The sequence below is a fragment of the Dromiciops gliroides genome, chromosome 1 (assembly GCF_019393635.1).
Source record: "Dromiciops gliroides isolate mDroGli1 chromosome 1, mDroGli1.pri, whole genome shotgun sequence".
Classification (NCBI taxonomy): domain Eukaryota; kingdom Metazoa; phylum Chordata; class Mammalia; order Microbiotheria; family Microbiotheriidae; genus Dromiciops; species Dromiciops gliroides.
In genome coordinates this window covers 94,917,290-94,941,326 of record NC_057861.1, presented here as the reverse complement: position 1 = coordinate 94,941,326, position 24,037 = coordinate 94,917,290, and the positions used below count along the sequence as shown (strand labels likewise).

General features: G+C 37.1%; 1 protein-coding gene across 1 annotated transcript in view; it reads right to left on the bottom strand.

The window, feature by feature from the left end:
- ZFAT (zinc finger and AT-hook domain containing) overlaps window positions 1-24,037 on the bottom strand; it is a 295,731-nt gene that overhangs the window by 156,565 nt on the left and 115,129 nt on the right. The window contains exons 4-7 of the mRNA XM_043979739.1: window positions 17,464-17,652; window positions 13,600-13,750; window positions 7,719-9,178; window positions 5,891-6,123 (exon numbers count right to left, since the gene is read on the bottom strand). Of these exons, the coding sequence (XP_043835674.1) occupies window positions 5,891-6,123; window positions 7,719-9,178; window positions 13,600-13,750; window positions 17,464-17,652 (2,033 nt within the window). The remainder of the gene's footprint in view (window positions 1-5,890; window positions 6,124-7,718; window positions 9,179-13,599; window positions 13,751-17,463; window positions 17,653-24,037) is intronic.

Here is a 24,037-nt window from a genome sequence, read left to right as displayed (position 1 = left end):
TGAGTGACCGTAGGCAAGCCACAGAACCCTGACTGCCCCACCAATAAATAAATAAATTGATGATAGGTCGATAAATAGATGAATAAATAAATATGTAAATAAATAAGAAAGAAATATTTTAAAGATATCATCCCTTCATATTCAACTCACACCTGTGCCCTATGTCTAAGTAGTTCTTATGAGTTAGAAGTATCATCTTCCCATGTAGGAATGTAAACAGTTTAACCTTTTAGTATCCCTCATGATTTATTTTTCCTGTTTACCTTTTTATGCTTCTCTCAGTTCTTTTATTTAAAAGTCAAATTTTCTATTCAATTCAGGTCTTTTCATCAGGAATGCCTTAAAGTCCTCTCATTGAATTCTCATTATTTCCTCTGAAAGATTACACTCAGTTTTGCTGGGTAGGTATTTTTTGGTTGTAATCCCAGTTCCTTTGCCCTCAGGAATATCACATTCCATGCCCTCTGATCCTTTAATGTGGAAGCTACTAGATCTTGTGTTATCCTGACTGTGGCTCCACAGTACTTGAATTGTTTCTTTCTGGCTGCTTCCAGTATTTTCTCCTTGACCTGGTAGCTCTGGAATTTGGCTATAATATTCCTGAAGTTTTCATTTTGGGATCTCTTTCAAGAGATGATAAAAAAAAAAAAAAAGAGATGACATATCGATTCTTACGATTTCTATTTTACCTTCTGGTTCTAAAATAGCATGTCAATTTTCCCTGACAATTTCTTAGAATATGACATCTAGGCTCTTTTTTTCATCATGGATTTCAGTTAGTTCAATAATTTTCAGATTATCTCTCCTAGATCTATTTTCTAGGTCAGTTGTTTTTCCAAGGAGATATTTCACAGTGCCTTCTATTTTTTTCATTCTTTTGGTTTTGCTTTATTGTGTCTTGATTTCTCATAAAGTTATTAGCTTCTATTTGCTCAATCCTAATTCTTAAGCAATTATTTTCTTCAGAGAGCTTTTGCATCTCCTTTCCCATTTGGCTTTTCAAGCTGTTGACTCTTTTTTCATGACTTTTCTGCATCTCTCTCATTTCTCTTTACATTTTTTCCTCTACCTATCTTACCTTATCTTCAAAGTCCCTTTTGAGTGCTTCTATGGCCTGAGACCAATTTATATTTTTCTTAGAAGCTTTGGATGTAGGAGCTTCGACTTTGTTAACTTCTTCTGAGGGTGAACTTCCTTGATACCAAAAAAGCTTTCTAGTATCAGTATTTTTTTTCTGTCTGTTCATTTTCCTAGGCTATTTTTTGACTTTTAACTCTTTCTTAAAGTGGGACACTATTTCCAGCACACACTGTCCCATGCTTCAGGGGGGTCCCATGTGGTATGATTTAAGGAGAGACATGTTCTACACTCCCCTAGCCTATGCTCTGGTCTGTAAGTAACCACAGGCCGGCTTGCTCTTTAACCTGGCAACAGAATTCTGTTTCACTGTGGTTGCAAGCTCGGGTGTGCCTGCACCTCTACCCAACCTGGGCTACTACTCAAGACTGCTTCCTGATTCCAAGCATTAGCAACACAACAGAGTTCTGCCTCAGCGCCAGCAGAGACCCCTGCAATCTAACCCAGGCCAGCCACTCACCATCCGTGCACTGAGTTCCAGAAGTAGCCACCACTGCAGCCAATTCAGAAGCTCAGGAGGCCTGTTTCTCTGGTACAGCCTGCCTGGGTCTGGATCTGTGCCAGCACAGCCTAGGTCTGGGTTCCACTCTCACCCTTGTACAACAGACCTTTCCTGCTAAACTTCTAAGCCATCTTTGGCTGGAAAATTATCTCACCCCATCCTTTTGTGGGTTCTGCTGCTCCAGGAATTGTCTTATGGCATTATTTTAAGCTATTTGGAAACATCATGGGAAGAGGTCCAGGAAGTCACTGCCTTTCCTCTGCCATCTTGGCTCCACCCCTCCCCCAACTGTCTCCCCCATTATTAATGTAATCTCTTTGAAGGCAGATTATTTCACCTTTGTCTTTGTATCTTCAGTGCTTGGCAGAGTTCCTGGCATTCAGTGAGTGTTTAATATATGTTTATTAATGAAAGAAGAATCCCATCTATAATAAACCTAATAAAAAAAATCATTCAACTTTTGCTTGAGGTCCCCCAGAAAGAGGAGACCACACAAGGCAACCTATTCTACTTTAGATAGCTCTTTGCGACTTCTAACTATTGCCCCAGCTCTGTTTTCAAAATCTATTACTTCTTCTGCTTAACACCCCTTCAAATTTTTGACATTGTTTACAGTCTCCCATTATTCGTTTTGGTGTCTTTTATTTTGGGCTATAATGATCTCTTTCTTATATTTTGGGGTGTAATGATCCCTTTTCGAGATATCTTGTGTTTGTTTTGTATTATGTTGTACATATGTTCTTACCTTTATATACACATATGTACACATACATACACATGTATGCATGTTTATAATCTACATATGTGTATTTCTCTATACATACAAACAACAGACATATTTTGTTTCCACCCAAATAGAATGGAAGCCTTGTAAAGACAGGCAGGAGCTATTTTACTTTGATCTTTATATTTTCTAGCTCCTAGCATAATGTATAGCATACAGTACACAATTAGTAAAGATTGATTGATTTTTTTTTTTAACGTTCAGTTCTGGTATAAGATTTTGTAAATTAGCTTCTGATCATTCTTTTTGTTTCCTCTTTATTTGACTATGAATTCACCTTCTTAATTCTGTCTCCTTATTTTGCTTTCTTTCTTATCATTTCAGTTAAGTTTATCGCTGTTGCTAGTCTTTTCAAAAAGCAATTTAACTTAATCATTTTCATAGTCCTTTCCCCCCATATTTCCATTTCTCTTTTAATTAAAAGAGGAAGAATACTCTCTAATCCTCTCTTAAACTTTTTTTTTTCAGTCAATAAATGATGAGCCTATTAGGAACAAGGTTTTGTGTGAGGTGTTGAGTATAGAAATACAAAAGTGAGTCAATGCCTACTCTCGAGAACCTTACATTCTACTAGAATTTATAGAGATTTTTACCTCATATTTCTTTGAATTCAAGTAAACATGTTTTGAAATGAAAAATAAAAATTAGGGAACCAGTTATCATCTGAAATCATTTCTTAAATTACATGTCAACAACAATATTAGTTCACATTTATACAGTGTTTTATCCATATCATTTCAATATAAATTATTATTGTCATTTTTCCATTTAAATCCTCCTCTAATGACTCATCATGTCACACAATCGCTCCCATAGTCTTGAAAGCCATGCCAATGCAGTGTAAGCTCTGAGAGGTTCTACCAAGCTGAAAAGGGCTTCAGGTAAAAGCCCAATAATGAACTGTACCTGCCTCTAATACCTAATTAACAATGTCTGGAACATGGAAGCACTTGATAAATGCTTGTTGATTGTTTGACAGTATGCCTGTCATCTGAGTGTCACCCCATGCTAAACTCAAAGACACATAATCCAAAATTTTTAATTAGTTTTTAAACTAATTTTTATTTTAGTTCAAATTTAATTTAATCTTATTTTAAGTACAACCACTCTCAACTTTCAAAGACCAATTACTAATTTGTAGAGGATTTGCAATGTGCTTTAGTCAAGAGAATATAAAGAATAAGGAAATTACAGATGCTTAGAGTGTTGAAGCCTTACAGATCTCATTTGATCTTTTCAGGTTTCCTGTGAGGTAGGTAGTATAGGTGCCATTTGACAACTGGCACTCAGGATCAAAGGGCTTTAGTGATTTGTCCTAAGTCACAGCCTTTGTTTGTGGCAGAGTGTGGACAAGAGCCCAGGTTCCTAATTCTTAAGTTCATGATGAGATCTCATTATAAAGTCAAATGATTAGTGCCTCAGTTTACCCATTTATAAAACATGAATTGAAAATAAGGCTAACTAGGCATGAGGAAATCTCCCTGTCCCTCTACCAGACCAGCATCACTGTTTAGTTTGGATTACCCAAACTGCTCTAGTTAGCACAAATGCAGAGCAAAACTCTGAAACCAACTTCTATCAGTCACAACATAAGAGAAGGTCACAAGTGAAATGACAAATTATGATTCACAAGGCATATTATGCTGGTAACACCATACAGTTAGGGAGGAATCATTTGTGTCACATCCAAGTAGAACTAAAAATTCAATTAAAAAATAACTATGCCTAGGGCCAAATTCTTATGGTATGTAACTATAATGGTAAGAATTATCAAATGTGTTTCAGGTATCAGTCTCTTGAGGAAAATTAACATCTGCATAAATAAACATTATTCGTTTCTATTATGCAATATGCTATAAAATAATTAGATTTCATAAATAATTCCATGAAATAATTAAACTTTATTGCTACATTTATTAAAACTACTTGAATTAACATATTACCCTTTAAAAAGAATCTAAGGTCATTATGCATATTATTATGCATATTATCTCATTTATTGTAACATTTCTGGGGAGGATATAGCATACAGAATTATAAGATTATGGGGCAGAAGGGACCTTAGATAGCAACTAGTCTAAGCCCTTTGTTTTAAAAATGAGGAAACTTGTATCAGAAGAGGCTAGGAGTTGTGCTCAATGACAGACAAATAGTGGAATATTCCCACTTCAGAAATAAAAAATGGTAGGCCTATAGAGTAGGAGATTTGAAGTTATTATTTCAAGGGAATCACATTAGTGGGGGATGTACATTTCCTACAATCCTATGACGATGTTCATTAATGTACCTAAAATCATAAGTTCCTTTCTCCTCTTGCCAAAAAAAATTGCAATGTGGTTTCCAATTGTAGCATAATTTAGAAGCATTAAAATAATAAAAAAAAATCCAATCAGTCTTAAAACTCTAGTAAGACAAACTGAAATTAAGAAACTAAATATAATTACTTAACTTGAATAATTTGTAAAAACATTTAAATACAGGGGTGCAGACAGATAACTATAATATACAATATTATGTGTGTTTTAAATATGTAGTATAAGGTATAGCAAGCTAGGCTGATGGGCCAAACTAATGAAAACAAAAACTTTGGAATTATCGAATTAGAGCTGGAAGAAGCCTTGAGGATCATTTCATCTGACTTCTTCTTTTTATGGAAGAGGAAACTGAGGCCCAAAGGGACAAAGTAGGACATTCAGTATCACATAGGTGGTAAAGAATCATCCCGACGGTACTTATTCATTCATGCATGTAGACACTCAACATCCATTTATTAAAGCATGATGGCAAAGATGCATCTAATGTCCTTGAGAATAAACAAAAGTTAGTAACAGCAGAAAAAATTAAAGAAAGCCTGTAGCATCCTTTAAAATTTCTTTAAAAGTATACATTTGGAGATCTTGGTATATGTCCATACAGATGTGCCTTGCTTTTATACAACAGCTGTGTTCACTGTAAATGTACCATGCCTTGAAAGAAATTTTATAATGAATTGTTTTAATAAATTAAAACAAAAAAGGAGGCATTTGGAAGTTAAATGCTTTTCTTTTTCTTTTTTTTTTGGTGAGGCAATTGGGGTTAAGTGACTTGCCCAGGGTCACACAGCTAGTAAGTGTTAAGTGTCTGAGGCTGGATTTGAACTCAGGTACTCCTGAATCCAAGGCCAGTGCTCTATCGACTGTGCCACCTAGCTGCCCCTAAATACTTTTCTAAAGAACACATAGTTGATAAATAACAGTGCAAGGACTCAGATCCAGACTTTCCTACTTCCCACAGAGTGATCTTCCCCATTAGAACAGCACTGCCTTTCAAAATCACCAGATCTTTACTCTCCCTTTTTAAAGTTTTGGTCTTGATACTATATATTGGTTTTACCCAAAGCAGGGCTCACCCACATGCACATATAGGTAAGAAAACTGTAAATAAGCCTAGAGTGAAAACAGAATGTTACTTAGGATAATGTCACTTACCAGCTCAGTGTGAACTTTGAGATGCGCCTGTAGTTTATACTTATCTGGAGTTGAGTAGTCACAGCCTTCAGTGGGACACTTCAGCAATATGTTGCTGTGTTTCTGAATTACATGGCGTTTAAGGCAGTTTTTGGTGATAGAAGAATAGTTACACTGGGAGCAATAATACAGATGTTCTCGAGTGTGGGTGCGGACATGCATATCAAAATGTACCTGATACCAAAAAAGTTTGCCTAGGGGGAAAAAAAAAGTTCGACATGAGAAGACAGAATTTTATTTGGGATTCTTGCTCCCTCAAGTTCCAGCCAAAATGCACCTTTTCCATTATACTGTTATTTGTAAAGAACAGCCCTAAAGGCAAAAAGGATTTGAACTGCAAGTAGATAAGCTTTTCTTTTTACATTGCCATAGAAAGTGACAAAGAGTTTGAGTTCTGATGCTATTACTTGTAAAAGCTCAAGTTTATGAAGCAGTTTATTGTTTATAAAGTACTCCCTCATAACACCATTGTGAAGTAGGTATTGCAATTATCATTATAACCTTTTGGCAGATAAAGAAACTGAGGCTCAGAGAGGTTAAATGATTAGTCCAAGGTCTCAAAGTTAACAACAGTAAGAGATCATATTGATAAAGCCGAGCTTTCTATAATACACTCTGTGCTCCATCCACACTGGACCACTCTCTACTCCCTGAACACAAACCCAGTACTCTTCTCAATGCTTTTGCTCAACCTAGTCTCAATGTCTGGAATGTCTCCTTTGCCTCTTTTTCCTCTTTTCACCTGTTAAATTGCTTTCAATACATTAAATCCATCCAATCTAACAAGCATCCATTAAGCTTAATTCACATGTCAACTCATCCAGACAGCTTTGCTGATTTACTTGGCTGCAAATAACATTTCACCTCAGCCCTCCTGGTATTTTTTTTTTTGTAGCCCTCCAAAGCACTAATCTTGTAACAATGCATATTATGTTTATCATTTGTATCCCCTTTTAAAGACCCTTAAGTTCCCTGAGGGCAGGGACTAAGTCTTTTTTATACTTTGTATCTCTCCAGGGATTTGCACAATGTTCTATCCATAACAGATTCATTCTTAATTGAAGTTGGTGGATGTTCAGAAAAACTTTGACTCACAGCAATGCTGACTGAGTGAGGTAGTACAAATATTATTATCCTTATTTAAGGAACTTGAGCCTAGCAGAATTTAAAAGACTTGCCAAAACTACCAAAGAGTGGAGCCAGGATTCACACTCAAGTCTTCTTCGCCAAGTCCAGGGCTACCCATTGTACCATAATGGTTCCTCCTAACATCCTAAAAAAAAATCTGTCAACCTGAATTTGCCTCTTTTTGTCCTGGAGACTTTCTTCAAACGGAAGCTAAGTTTCAAGTTTTCATTTTCAATTTTCAGATTCTGAATGGGGCCTGTCTATAAAGAACCAATGGGAAATGTATGGCTTTAATTATCAATGTGAAATATTCAAGTAAAATTGAGAATAACCAGAAGAGTCTTCTTACTTAGAGATGTAGAGTTATGGAAGCAGCCTTTATATAAATACTTGCTCAAATAACTACAACCCCTGTTAACCTTTAAAAAAAAAACCAAAAACCTCTTCAAACACATATATTACAGGGATCAATTTGTGGCTTTTAATATTCATAATATTCATACTACTAAGGTGAAGATCAGTTGTCCACTTAGAAAGTGTTCCTTGCTGATATGATAGAAATACAGAAGCAAACAGCAAGCACTGGGAGAGAGAGCCGAATGAGAAGGGACCACTACAGAAGAGTTCCAAATTGCTATACATGAAATGTGCCTTTCCTTACCACAATATTCACATTCCAGATCCCCATAGACCTTTCGAATCCTCTCACACATGCTAGTATTCATCTGTCTTTTTTGTAAGTTGTCCAAGACCTGCATGAATGCAGCGGTTCTAGTCTGATGCTCTGAAGATGGAGTAGTACGAGAATCAGCCTGTGGATTGATAGGTGCATCAACACTGGTGGCTGCTGAAGGAAGCAGCTCTGTGGCTTTGGACGGATTTGGTGTAGGGGACTTGCTTGCTTCCAGTTCAGTAAGAGAAAGGGCAACCGTATTTCCTCCTTCAGCCACAGGGCTCTCATTACTGGTATTCTGCTTTGGCTCAGAATTTTGATCCCTGGGCAAAAGTAGTGTTACTTCTTCACCCTGAATAGCATTAGCTGAGTCTCCAGGCTGGCCTTGCGAGTCATTGTTAGAAGGGGCCTGAGTCTCAGTAGGAGCAGAGGTATGATTTTTCAGCAGGAAATCCTCTGAAACAACATGTGAATGGAGCTCAGAGGTTGCTCCATTGGCTGCCGATTCACATGCTGGCACAGTTACATTTGCTCCCTGAGGGGTCTCTAAGTCCAAGGAAGAAGTGGTAGGGGTTTCTACATGGCTGATGTGCCTGCTTCCATTTTCCTGGTTTGCTTCCCCCAGGCTGGTGGTTTCCTTTTGTGGGTCTACGGCCTGAAACACAAATTCACCTCCTACCGGAGGCAGCTGATCTCCAACAGCTTCTTGCTGGATATCACCACCAGGTTCTAGAAGACAGAAACTCTGATTGATAGAATCACTGAAAACTGTAGTCTCCTGTAAGCTTGCATGCACCTCTCTAATATGGGAGCGGAGTCGTATGGAGCTAACAAACTTCTTCAGGCAGACAGAACAGACGTACACAAAGGGATGCTTTCTGACATGGAGCTCAAGAGCTTGGTACTTGGTGGCCCCGTGGCCACAGAGCTCACAGGCAAAGGGCCACTCATCCCCGTGGACCAGCATGTGTCGGTCTCGGTCCAGTTCATTCTTGAACTTGCGTTCACAGATGTGACAGTCATAGAGGAGCTGCCTCTTGCCTTCGCGGGTCATCAGGCGGAGCTCATCAAAGGCATCTTTCACTTTCTTGTCTTGCAGGTCGTGCGTGTCCCTGATATGTTTGATGAGGTTTTTCACGTCTGAGTACTTCTTTTTGCAGAAGCGACAATGCTGTTTGATCTTCTTGTGCACACGCTCAATGTGAACTTTGAGGTGACCCTTGCTCAAGCAGGTGAACACACAATAATCACAGCTGAACTTCTCACCCGTGTGTTTCCGCATGTGGACGTTGAGATTGGCTTTGATGGCGCTGGCGTAGCTACAGTGGGAACACTTATAAGGCTTTTCATTGGTGTGGATTCTCAAATGGGCCTGGAGGGAGTGCTTAAATTTGAACACTTTGTTGCAGTATTCACAAGTGAAAATTTTGAGCTGAGTGGGACCTAACCTAGAAAAAAAAATCAGGATTTAGTTATGGTTAGAGGGTTGAGCTTAACGAAACAGCATGTGCATAGTCTGATAATGTCAAATTCCCTTTTCATGAAGCAAATATTAGACACATGAAAGAGAATTTAATGAGAAAAGAGATGAATGTACAGTAAATGCCATGCATTGCAATCACTAGCTGTCAGCCTGTTACTTATTACCATTAAATAATGTATCTCAAAACTGAATTTCACACATTCCATTTTATATTTTTTTTTTTGGCTGGCTTAATGCTATCTACTTTTGTAGAGTGAATGCAATCTGCTAATGCATCCTTGATTTCTCCAGCTGGAAATGATCTGAAATAACAGTGTTCCATATTCCTCTTGTGTATTTTTCACATGCTAATATATTACCACATGTAAATCTGTGCATTTTATACCCCTCAACCAGGTAGAAAGCTCCTTGAAGGGAAGGTTCATGTACTACTCATCTTTCCATTCCCCCCCCCACCACACACACACACACACACACACACACACACACACACACACACACCCCTAGCAAGGCACAATTTTAGATACATAGAGAGACAGAGAGAGACATACATACATACACAGAGATACAGATATAGATAGAGATACATAGATATGGGGATGGATATAAATATGGATATGGATATAGATATATAAGAGTAATAGTAACCTGGGGTTATATAGCACTTTAACAGTTACAAAGCATTTCTCCTTCACAATCCTGTGAAGCAAACATTATCCCCATTCCACAGATAAGGAAACTGAGGCTGAAAGAGGTTAAAAGTTTGAAGAGGTCACAAAACATCAGTATCTAAATTTGAAGTCAAGTATCTTGGCTATAGGGACAGCACTTCTCTCTGACACCATGCTGCCAAATATACCTCAGTCAATTAACCAATCAAATAAGCATCAATTAAGCATCTATTATGTGCCTACTATACACACACACACACACACACACACACACACACACACACAAGCACAAGGTGCTGCCCATACAAATACAAGAAATGAAACAACCTCTACTCTCATGAAGCTTACATTCTCTTGGGAAAGACATTAAGTACACTTATAAATATATACACAATAAAGATAAATTAAATATAAATCAATACAAGGAAATTAAGTCAAAGTCATTACATCATTAGCAGTCTGGGGTAAGAGAAGGCATCAGAATAGGCTTCTTGTAGAAAGCAGTGATTTTTCCGTCTATTAAAGGATAAGAGGGATTGTATCACAAAGAGAGGAGGCAAGAACACTTCGTAGACGTGGTGACAATCAATGTAAAAGCATGGAGACAGAAGGTAAAGTGCTATGTGTGAAGAAGACAAATATACCCAGTTTGGTTGAATTGTAAAGTGTGGGAAGGAGAGTGACCTATAAGGAAGCTGGTATGATGGGTTAGGGAGAGCCAAGTGATAAAGGGCTTTCAAAGCAAGGGGAGTTTATATTTTATCTTGGAGGCAAGAGGAAACCACAGGAATTGACTATGTAAGAGAATGACATGAATGAGCATAAAGGAAGGGTCATATAGTGGAGGTAGACACAAGAAGATTTGGCAAGTAATTATATATGTGGGGTGAGGGAGGATGCGGGGTCAAGGATAATGCCAAAGTTACAAAACTGAGAGACTCAAAGAATGGTGATGTCTTCAAGAAAAAATGGGGAAGTTTAGAGTTTGGAGGAAAAGTTAATGAATTCCATTCTGGACTTATTGAATCCCTAAGACATCTAGTATGAAATGTCTACTAAGCAAATGGTAATGCAATACTGAAGGTCAAGGCAGAGAGGCAGGAGTTAGATTTGGGGGTTTGGCTGATAATTAAATCCAAGGGAGTTTATGAGGTCACTAAGATTGTGAAGGTAGATGGAGCAACTAGGTGGCGCAGTGGATAAAGCACCAGCCCTGGATTCAGGAGGACCTGAGTTTAAATCCGGCCTCAGACACTTGACACTTACTAGCTGTGTGACCCTGGGCAAGTCACTTAACCTTCATTGCCCCACCAAAACAAAAAGCAAACAAAAAAAAAGATTGTGAATGTAGAAAACATGAACCAGGACAGAGCTTTGGGAAACAACCACAAGGAGGGACATATGAGGATGAGCCAGCAAAGAAGCCTGAGAATGAGTAGTCTCAGGTAAGAGGATTGATAACCAAGGGAGAAGAGGGTTGTGGAAATCCAGAGAAGATACAGAGTTTTGATGAGGAGAGAGTGGCCAAGAGTGTCAAATAGAGCAAAGAGTTCAAGAAGGTTAAAGACTGAGAAAAGACCACTAAATCCAGCAATGAAGACATCACTGGTAACTAAAGAGAATGGTTTCAGTTGAGGAATGAAGTCAAAAGTAATACAGCAAAGGCTGTGAGAGAAGAGGCAGCAATAAGCCTTTTTCAAAAGTCTGGCTGAGCCAAGGAAGGTCTAGTGACGTTTTCTAAGGAGAGCCAAGACTTGGATTGTTTCTGCTTAATATGTTTTTGTTAAATGGGACAAATTAATATATTTCATTTTCAACATTCTGCTCCTTTTTAAGAGCTCAGAAAATCCAATGGTTTGTTACCATTTTTAAAAGATGATAATTGTGGCAACTGCAATATTTGAATGCACTCACTCTGAGTTCTGTGTTCATGTGCACACATACACACAGCCCTTGGGTTTACAATTACAAATTCTCCATGGAAACTACTGTCCAGTTCCAGACCTGGCATCAGTTCTTTTTTTTTTAGTCAGGCAATTGGGATTAAGTGACTTGCCCAGGGTCACACAGCTAGTAAGTGTTAAGTGTCTGAGGCCGGATTTGAACTCAGGTACTCCTGACTCCAAGGACAGTGCTCTATTCATTGCGCCATCTAGCTGCCCCGTTGGCATCAGTTCTAACGCCAGCTACTTAGATTTAACAAACAACAGCTGTGATGAACACATCTTTCCATTATATTCAGATGGTAGCATGAACAAATGAAAACCCTTAAGTAGTAGTGGCACATTTGTTCTCCTTTCACTACTGGCATTTCTAGTTCCTCTAGGAACATAAATATGGTGAAATGGATGCTAATAAGCACTGCTATTCATTTAATTGCCAATATTTAAAATATACAGTTTCTACTTTAATTTTGAAATATATATTTTTGAAACTATTACACAACCATGTTTGATCTAAATAGGTTGTCTTATATGTAAATTTAAAATATTTAAATGTATCATACACATTAAATATCAGAGGGTACCATTCAAATGATATCATTAAAATATTCGAATCTCAGTTAAAGTTATCAGTATGCCTAGATGCTAAACCCAAGGCTAATTCACAAAAACTAATTTGGATGTCTCTCAAATGAACAAAGATAACCAGGAGGCAATATGTTTATTGGTACATGGAGTAAGAACACCAGAGGAAGAAAACCTGGACTTGCTATTTAATTAAATAAACAAATTATAACATTCCATCCCCAATGTGAAATCCAAATGGTCTTAGGAGAATCTTTGTTCTGATTTTCTCTATAATTACATGAAAGCTTAGTAAAGCCCTCAGTGCAAAAGCATACCATGTTTCTTAGCCAAAAGCAATGAATATTATGGTTATGCTAAATTGTCTAAACTTGCTTTCTGTACCATTGCAAGAGGAGTTATAGTTCTGTAGAAGAGAATATGAGGCACAATGTATAAATTATAAATTCCCTCACCTACTGACTTGAGGGTATTGTGAGGTTATTAAATTATTGTCTGAAAAGCACTCTCTCATTTCAACTGAACACTATTGCATAATAGCTTGGTTCAATCCCATTAAAGATTTGCTGAAGTGATAAGCATTTATTATTAGTCCACATGAAACAAGATACTCCTACTTAATGGCACATGGTACTAATGATACTAATTAATGGAATATCCCAGAAGATAGAGGAAAGCACCAGTGTGACTGTTGTTTTCATTTGTCTTTTCTTTCATTTGGTCAAAAATGTTTTTGGAACTTAGGTGAGTAGATTTTCTAATTCTGCTTCATCAGGTAAATGTCACAGCTAAAGAAAAAACACCAATTAACGGCTACTGCAAGGAAGAATAACCAGCATTTTCACTAATTAGGACCTTGCTTATATTTATTTTATTAAGGTTTATCATATTTGTTTTAAGTAATATGGTCCAAACTCATTAGTGATTAGTACTGATAAATAAATGATAATGCATTAAAATTGCAAGCATATATTTGTATTTAACAACATGGACTAAGGCTCAGCTAACACATTCACTTGATGACAGCTAACATATAAAGTCTCATTTAGAAATATGATCATGCTTTCCAAAGATTTGTAAACAGACTGTTCAATAATTAATTTAATAATCCTTCTTCCCTGCAAAGGACACTAGTCAGTGTTTAGTCCTTACTGGCAATTCACATAAATCTAAGCACTCAGAATTACCTGCTTGATTTCATTGGCTGCTCATATGGTGTTTGTTGGATAGCATATTCCTGGTACCCTCTCCGGTGAGCTAGGTCTGGGATGGTGGCCTTGGTATTGGCTGCTTCTGTCTCAGGGGGCCCTGCTTCAACAGGAACAATCTTAGTGGCACCTAATATTGAGGAACAAATAATAACACTTGTCAAAACTGCCTATCAAATGAACTTTGATCACACATAAGGCAAACTATGGTTTAGGAATTTTGCCATTAAAGAGTAAATTATTACACAGGGATAAATTTCGTTACAATGTGATCCTCTGCCAGGCCATTAACTTCCATTCAGTTAACATAATTTTGTTTATTCACAAAAGCAAGAGATTTTCGATTATTTCCCAAAAGGTTAACTAAGATTTGAAGAAAGTGTTATCATTTTCCCCTGTTCTAACAACAATAACAAAAAACCCCAACCCAATATGGCTTCTTCAGCAGGTACTATAAAGGATAACATACACTACTATGAGTATCAGGAGGCCGATGTTCCTATACTATCTTGCCACTAACTACCTGTAATCTTAGGCAAATCACTAACTTCTGGAGTTCAGTGTCCTCATCTTTAAAATGAAGGGATTAAACTGATGATATTCTGTAGAATTCCAATTTATGATTTTGTCATTTTGACATGTAATGCTCTTTTACAATAATGGGCAAAAATAAAACATATAGAGAAAAATGTATTGCATAAAAGGGGAGTCTTGAATCTGATTATCACAAATCTAGCAAAAGAAAGAATTTACTGATTTCCCCCTACCTCACATTTACTCCCAAATCATAGAGGGGAAAAAAAAAATCAAGGTGATGAGAGGTAGGATGGCCCGGCAGATACTGAGAGCTTCAGTCAGAAAGTGAGGTTCAAGACATGGCTTGTCAGCCACTTCAACTCCCAGTTCCCCAGGCAACTCTATAGGACTATAAGTGGCAGAATCAATGCTGATGTATATGGATGGAGGGCACTTCCTCACAGGGAGTTCTGGACAATAATAAAGTCATAGGTTAGGACCAAAGGAAAAAAAATCAAATAAATACTATTGGTTATTAATAGAATTATGAAACTCATTTTTCTAGATCATTATAAAAAGGTGTGGTAATGCTAAAATCTCTCATTTTCTGGACTTTGACTTTCTTAAATAAATCGTATGCATACCCCTTTCCTCTGGCCCAGGACACTTTCCCTTTTCTAGAACTGTCTACACTTGGAACCTTGTAAGGAAGGAAAGAGGGACAGAAAAAAGGATGAAAGGGAGGAAAAGAGGGAGAGAATGAAACATGAATTTATTAAGGAACTACTTTGTGCCAGGCACTGACCTAAGCATTTTACAAATATTATCTTATTTAATTCCCACAATGACCAAGGGAGGCAGATACTATTATTATCCCCATTTTACAGTTAAGGAAGCTGAGACAAAGAGGAGTTAAGTGATTTGCCCAGGGTCACTCTGCCTAGTGAATTCCTGAGGCCATATATGAACACAGGTTTCCCTGAATCCAGGCCTAGGACTCTATTCACTGGAACACCTAGCTGTCTTCAACATTCATGAAACCTTATTAATTAACATTTCCCTGCCTGTGACATCAGAAATGGAAAATCAAATAGATGCATGTGAGCAATATTCTACCTGCCCCTATAAAAACTGATCCAACTCACTTTTTCTTGCTGCCCCTCTAAATTGATGACCCTAGTCTTCCCATGTTCCTTAAGGCTATGTCCTTTTCTTTCTGTATACTTATCAGCTCCCATGGCGTTTAATATCTATCAACTTTATACAGATTTCACACACAGATCTATCCAGCCACCCTTAGTCTCTTGCCTGAGCTCTAGCCCCACATATAACCACCTGCATATTAGAAATTCTTAAGTGAATGTTCCAGACATCTCAAACTCAGTAAGTCCAATGGAGAACTCATCATGTTTCCTTCATAATGCACTCAACTTCCTCACATTCCTATTTTTTTTTGAGGGCATTTTCATCCTTCCAGCTACCCAAGTTCACAACGCTGGAGTCATCCTCCACTCCTCCATCTCCTTCACCTCATATCGAATCAGTGGCCAAATCATATCACTTCTCTCTCTACAACATCTCTCAAAGGGATACCATCCTAATTCAGGTTCTCATGCCCTCTTACCTAGACGATTATGACAGCTTTGTAACTGGTCTCTCAGACTTAAGTCTCTCCCCTCTCTAACCCAGCCTCCATATGGCTGCCAAAGTGATAACCCTAAAAGCATACAGTTAGCCATGCCATTCCTTTGACAATAAACTCCAGTGGCTATTACTTTGAGGGCCAAATATACTCTTCTGTTTGGCATTTAAAGTCCATTATAATCCTGGTCCAAATTACATTTCCTGCATTATTATGCATTAGCCTCTCTCCTTCACAAAACCTTTGGTCCAGGATTTTAAAAAAAGTTTTCCTGCTCATTCTCACACATGACACTTTACCCTCCTGTCTCTGTTCCCCATGCCTAAAATATGTGTTCTATTGATTTTCATTCTTGGGATCTCTAATTTCCTTATCACATAAATCTACTGCTACCTCCTACATGAGGTTCTTCCAGCTCCCCTAGCTGCTACTGTTTCCTCCACTTTTAATTTGCAATATTTTAATTTAATTTGCATAAATTTATTGGCCTTATCCTTATTTCTGTTCCTGCTGTCTCTCCTCAAAGAACATTAAGTTCCTTAAGAACAAGGCCTATTTAAGTACCTCAAGAGCTTTCCACATAGTATGCATTTAGTTGATTGAATGATGCAAGGTTTGTGAATGGTCCTTGTATGGGTGAGGGGTCAGTTCCTAGTCCCAAAGTGTTGGATTAGCATGCCACCCTAATGGAGGAAATGGACCCCGCCCAGCTACCACACTTTCTCTATGAGGGATAGAAAGGCAAAGTCGAGGAACAATCTCTCCACAGAAAAATCATTAAACTATCCCAACTTTATGGTTCCATAACCTAGAGACTATAGCACAGAGGTTTAGTGACTGCTAAGGTTGTATCCTTCCTTTCCCATCCCTATCTACTCACTTTACTCCTACCCCTGGGCATTCTCTTAAGCCTGAAGGCTTCCCTTAAATACACTACCTAAAATGCTCTAAGGAAATTGTTTTATGAACATTCTATAGAAATGTTAAAGTTAAACTTCTACATAAATGTGGGCTATTCTCATGTGAGGTGCTTTCCAGAGTCTGGGCTATATCCCCCCTAAAATTTAAAGTGTTATTTTTTCCATTGTAGATGATAAGCTAACACCATCAACAATAAAAATGGATTTTTATAAGGCTGTAGCTGTAGTTAAAGTCATATACTTTATTTCCTATTCTGTTTGATCAAAATCCCCTTAGCTGGTTAGAAAAATGTCTATTATTCTTAAGATGCCAACTACTGTAAGACATTTTCTGTCTAAAAGTCTCTTCTTAGAAAAGACCTTTTAAATATGGAATGAATAATTTTTCAAACAGGTTTTCATTCTATGAGAACAGAAGGAGGAATAAAAATTTCTGGGAATATATGAACCTGATGAATCTATTAAAAATATAGAGGTCAGATAAAAGGATAATGAGCTCAAGAAGAAGCTCCTGAAAAGAAAATCACCAGAAAACAACAAAGGAAATAGAATCTGCTGAATGGACTCATCACCATTTAAGAGTGACAGAAATCACCTGAAGAAGTCAGAGGGAAAAGAACCATCTACCAGCAGAGAAAAATTGGTTAAAAAGGAAACAATCCAGCAACTTCACTCCACTGGACAATAAGCACACTATAAAACATAATGTCAGTTGTATTCATTGCTAAGAGATTCTAGTTTGACTACTGACCCTGTCATAGTTACCTGGAATGGCTTCATGTGCTGTCAAAACCACACTTATAATGGGCTTTTTTGCTCCTGAAAACTGTACTGCATCCTTTCCCGAAGAAATTTTCTGCACTTTCTCTGCCTTCTGAGTCCGTGATCTTTTAGGTGCCTTTTCTCGCTCATCCTCTTTCTCCTTCCTGTCAAGTTCAACTTCAGAATCATTACCTAAGGAGCAAAGACCAAAGATTCATAAATCATCCATTAATACATGTAAATACCTTTGTAGCAATGATAATATCTCATTGTCTCCCTCTTTTTTTAATATAGAGTCAGATATACACCAAATTATGGCTCTCTGGGAGGGGAAGGAGAAGGGATATTCTGGGAAAATATGGTAATATATAAGAAAAGACATAAATATACATATATGTGTCTATGAACACACATACAATACATACACACACATATATATATGTGTATATATATGTGTGTGTGTGTGTGTGTGTGTGTGTGTGTGTGTGTATAAGATTCCCTTATTCCTAGATTCTATAGAGCTCTATAACTTCATTGTATCTTTTTTAAAATTGTCATCACCATTAATAAACATTCAATGAAGCCTAGGCAAAAAGAAAGCTAGTTAAAAAAAAAAAAGTCTAGGTAAAAATTATTTCAGGCATCTAGGTGGCCCAGTGGACAGAGTGCTGGGCCTGGAGTCAGGAAAACTCCTCTTCCTGACTTCAAATCTTCTTGGCTTACTAGCTGTGTGACCCTGCACAAGTCACTTAACCTTGTTTGCCTCAGTTTCCTCATTTGTAAAATGAGCTGGAGAAGGAAATAGCAAACTACTCCAATATCTTTGCCAAGAAAACCCCAAATGGGGTCAAAAAGTCAAGACATGACTGAAAAATGACAACAACAAAAATTGTTTATATAGTACAAATGAGACCCAGGGCCCTCATACTTTATATTTATATTTTCAGAGAACACCCAAAAAAATATACCTAAAAATTAACCCAAATGCAAACCATAAAAGAATACTTGTACCACAATTTTAAAAGATCCACTCAAATTAAGACTAGCTAACTACATGTGACAAAACATTTTTAATATTTGTTATGGTGTGAAGACAAACATGGTGACAGACAAAAATTATAGTAAGAGTGGCTATTCTCTCCTTTCCTGATGGGATTTTCTCAGCTTTCTCTTGAAAAGTCACATATCAAAGAAAAGAAAGCCTGGCTAAGGTTCTGGCATCCAAAGAAAATGATAAGAATCTGAGCAAAGTCTCTAGTTTTTGAGTAAACCTTTCATGGTGAATTTGTGGTAATATCTGGACAAGAAATGCACTGGATGATAATCTATAGAGGGATTGTAATCTACCTCAGTAGAGGTAATACATACACAGAGATCCATCAAATTTCAGAAGTGAGATAGCCAACAAGATTCCTAAATGTCAGAAAGAAAAATCTTCTCCCTCTCTCTTTCATCTGAAATATTCTACATGAGAGTCATTTCCTGAGCTTTCTGAAGCAGTATTTATAACTTACATAAAGCATTATGTTATCTCAGAAGTGCAAAACATTAGTTGGTGCTCTGTACAGAATAAATATTTGTTGGATGAATAAAAGGAGTAAATGAATAAGGAAAAGAATCAGAGAAATTCAAATTCATTAGAAGAGATTCAAGTATTTGATTAGTCACAGAGCCATAGAACTTCAGAGCTAGAGACCTCCAACATCATCAAACTTAACCTACACCTTAATATGCACGTTGCATCTCTATTATACAATTATCACGTTTAACATTTAATTATAATTATTATATAATTCTCATGTATATATCATATATCATATTATTTACATATTTCCCTCCTTAGATACATGAACTCCAGTGATGGCTCAAGTCCAAATAATCTGCACCATGAGTGACATCCTTTCTTCCAGTTCTTCCAATACAAATACATCCTCAATGCGAAGAGGTATCAAAGGCTACACTGCCAAAGCAATTAGGCAAATTTTCTTCAGAGTACCTTTGGCTTTAAAAGACTCAGCATTCCAAACAATGTGATGATTTCATGATTCCAGAGGACCAATGATGAAGCATGCTACCTGCTCCTGTCAGAGAGGTAAAAAGCTAAATATGCAAAAAGAGAAACACTGTTTTGAATATGGACAATATCGAATTTGTTTCATTCTATTATGCTTATTTGTTTTGTTTGTTTGTTTGTTTTGATGAGGCAATTGGGGTTAAGTGACTTGCCCAGGGTCACACAGCTAGTAAGTGTCAAGTGTCTGAGGCCAGATTTGAACTCAGGTCCTCCTGACTCCAGGGCCGGTGCTCTATCCACTGCGCCACCTAGCTGCCCTCTACTATGCTTATTTGTTAAAAAGGGTTTTGGTTTTTCTCACTCTCTTCTTTGGTGTATTGGATGGAGCAAGATGGGAAGTGGGCAAAGAGAAAATAAATATTCATTGAAAAAAATTAATTTTTAAAATTGCATTTGTAAAGCATCCTAGCTTTCCATCCTTCCTGCCTCAGTCTCCTTCTCTTCTTCCCCATCCTCTAAGTCATGAAGAGCTTTCTATATGGAAATATCCCAGAGTGAATGAATCCTTATTAACTACTCCTTCTAGCTACATGCTCTCTGCAAATCTGGCAAGCATATGCTCTATTTCTTCATGCAAGTCATTAATAAAAACATTGAAGAACAGAGGGCCCAGAAGAAACTTCTTGAACATTCCACTAGACACCTGTTTCCAAGGAAATATCAAGCTATTATTGACTAGTTTTTTAGTCTAGTCATTCAACGAGTTCCAAATCCCCATCTCATACTCAAGGACAGCATGGAAGTCTTTTTCAAGTGCTTCACTTAACATTATCACCTTTTAATAGCAAGCACTGAACATGACCCTGAGGGAAGAGAAGAGAAAAGGTGCCAATGTGAGTAGCAGGAAAGGGAAAGGGCATAGGGAAAGATATGTAAAGAACCAAATCACAAAGTTAAGAATTTGAAGATATCTCAGATCTCATCTAGTCCAATCCCTACCTGACACATGAACACCCTGACATGATCTATCATAAAGATCACAGAGTTTCTATTTGAAGACTTACAGTGACACAGAATCTACTTAACTACCTCTCAAGCACTCCATTTCTCTAGCCTATCTACCTCCTTGTAACTTTTACCCATTAATCATGAGTTGTCCTGAGAATAAGACTAAACCCTCTTCTGTATGACAACTCTTCAACTAGTTAAAAGTAGTAATCAGCCCCTATACATTTTTTCCCAAACTAAACATTTATTGTTCCATTAAGTTCTATCATTATATGCCTCGATAGAGCATGATGAGTTTGATATAGGATAATAAGGCTCTGTACTATCTTGGTTGCCATTCTGGCTTGTCAATCTCCTTACTAAAAAGAGTTACCCAAGAAATGGGCAAAATACTCATGTGCTCTGTAATACATTGTCTCTAAATTGATTTGGCTAGCTCAGAGGACAATAAAAATTTTACTCCATTCTGGACACTATGTTTATATTAGTTTTAACTTAGATTACATTAACTTTCTCGATGCATGTTATACTGTTGACTTATACTGTGGCCAATATAACCTTCCACATATAGAAGGCTCCAGCTCCAAGTTAGACAGTAAGATCCTGTGGTCCTTAGGCTGCAGCAGCAAAGGAGATGGTAATACCTCTTTCATTAATGTCATTTCCACTGATATCATATCAGTTTCTGATGTTGTACCATTTGACAAGGAGTAAGGACTTTCTTTTCTGAGTCTTCACTAAATGGGGATGCTCCTGCAGGAGCAGTTCCAACACTGCATCTCTACAGGGGTTGCTTTCCAGGATGATACTTTGATGGTCCTGGGCTATTTCAAAATTTCTTGGGTACAGGGTTCTGCGTTTTCTCCATCAGGAGATGGTGATCAAAAAAGTGCTAGTGGTGATGGTTTGACTTGTTTGGCACATTCTGCCTTCCTATCTCTTCCTCAGAATGCCTTGCTGCTGGGTTTCATGCTCTGAGGGTGGCAGTTGCTTGGCAAGTGGTAGGGATGGCTGGCTAGCTCTTTACAGGAATTGCTTCCTCAAATGATGGCTAAGAGAAGAATTGATTCTCTGGAAAACAATTCCATTCCCTGAGATCTATCCTATCTGCCTATTGGTGGTAGCTGGTCAATAGTTATTGCTGATAGTAATGGTGGTGAACCCCTTCTCCACAATGATTCCTCCCCTCAATGATGGCTGGGGGGGGGGGGCTGGGGATAATAATAGCACCTACCTCAGAAGGTCATTATGAGGATCAAATAAGTACAATGCTTTGTGGATATTAAGGTGCTAAATAAATGTTAGATATTGGTTATATCTCTCTCAAGCCACATTTGTATAATTGGTTTTGTAAACCCACATATGTGATTTTATATTTATGCTTATTAAATGTCATCTTCTTTTTGGTTCATCACTCCAAACTATCAAGATATTTTCAGATGCCAACTCTGTCACCCAATGAATTAGTAATTACTATAAGCTTCATGCCATTTATCAATCTGAAAAACATGCCATCTATGGTTTATCTAAATAAGTGATGTGTTTTGCAGATCGGGAAAATGATAGTGACCAAGGAGGGCCTGAAGGGATGGAAGCATATGTAACTGGAGATAAATAAGGGATGGCCTGGAAAATCTAAAGATAGGCCACCAAAAATACATTTTGCCTATTTCATCGTTTTACATAGATCAAACCCTCTGCATAAATATTCTAATATATTCCCATAAGAAACAGGAATAAGCATATAAATTCATAGAAATTTGGGATGGTTGAGAAAAATCTCTAGATGAGGCAAGTAAAAAACCTGGCTGACTTAGCAGACCTATAAAAAGAAGTATTCTAATTTCCTATGCTCTGTAAATATATTTGTCAGCTTTTTATAGGGAAAGTATTCAGGTATTTATATTATATCTAAATTAAATACTTCTATCACATTTTAAGTGAATTTTAAAAGACGAGAGCTTTCTAGGTAATAAAAATATATAAAAAATATGTTATTTACTAGTCTGAGCAGTGAACACTAAGCTCATTAACATTATAATGAAATGGACATACAGCAGAATATAATATATATTAAAAATAGCAGAGGGGCAGCTAGGTGGTGCAGTGGATAGAGCACCAGCCCTGGATTCAGGAGGACCTGAGTTCAAATCCGACCTCAGACACTTAACACTTCCTAGTTGTGTGACCATGGTCAAGTCACTTAACCCCAATAACCCCACAAAAAAATTTTTTTAATTAAAAAAAAATAGCAGAACATGGTACAAAGCTCAATATATGTCTTTTAAGCAAAATACTGGTCCTACGTGCATATATAACATCCTCCAAGTATATGTCTGGTACTTTTACATCTAGAAAACAGTGTAAAATGAAAAGGTCAAATAGCTCTAACATTCTATGATTGTCTATTTCTAAGACAGTAAAGACAGAGATAATTCTAATATAGCAGGGGTACTCCAAATAACTTTTTAAACTTTTCATTCACATAATTTTATTTTTTTAGACCTTATTTTTAAAGAAGTTGTTAAATGACAACCAACTGTGGAGGAAAAAAACAATGTATAGTAATCAATCTAACAGAAATTACTCATTTATACATTGTATCATTTTAAATAGTTTTAATTTAAGTAAATATACATATGTATATATATTTGAGGTTGGGTTAGGGGATATATATATATTTACTTTAAATATATGTGTATATATGTGTGTGCATATATATAAATGCATTTATATAAATGCATATATGCATATATACACACATACACACATATATGTGTGTATGCATTTGTATGCGTATGTATATATATGTGTGTGTGTGTGTATGTATGTATGTATGTATGTATGTATGTATGTATGTATCCAAAAGGATATATTCGGGGGCAGCTAGGTGGTGCAGTGGATAAAGCACCGGCCCTGGATTCAGGAGGACCTGAGTTCAAATCCTGCCTCAGACACTTGACATTTACTAGCTGTGTGACCCTGGGCAAGTCACTTAACCCTCATTGCCCAGCAAAAAAAAAAAAGTAAATAAACAAAAGGATATATTCTAGGGTATCATTATGTGGATCAGAGGTGGCTGTGGATGCTCAAAGGCATGAGTTCTGGAAGTTTCTAACATATTAGCAAGGCTTCAGTTATGCTCCAGGTACCATATAGAAACAGCAATCTGAGGACCAGCCCAGCTAAGTACAGAAAGGCTCCTCAGCAGACAGCTTGATTTTTTACTTGGTTATAAATTTTTTGACCATTGCAACTAATGAAATAGAGAAAAATATAAAATAGCTTTCAGTCCTAGGTAGTCCCAATAGAAAAAAAAATGAGTTGAATCTAAATGGAAGGATAGCTCAGAAGTTCTTATTGGAGAGATAAGTAAAAGAAATTGAAGAGTTGGTTTTATCATCCATCCAAAAACAAGAAATTGCCCTACTTCATGTAACAATTGACTCCATTATAGCTCTCATGATGTTTTTTTGAGACAAAAAAAAGTACCATGAAAATAAATGCAATTTATGTGACAACACCTCCAATAGACAATAAAGAAGTAGAGAATTC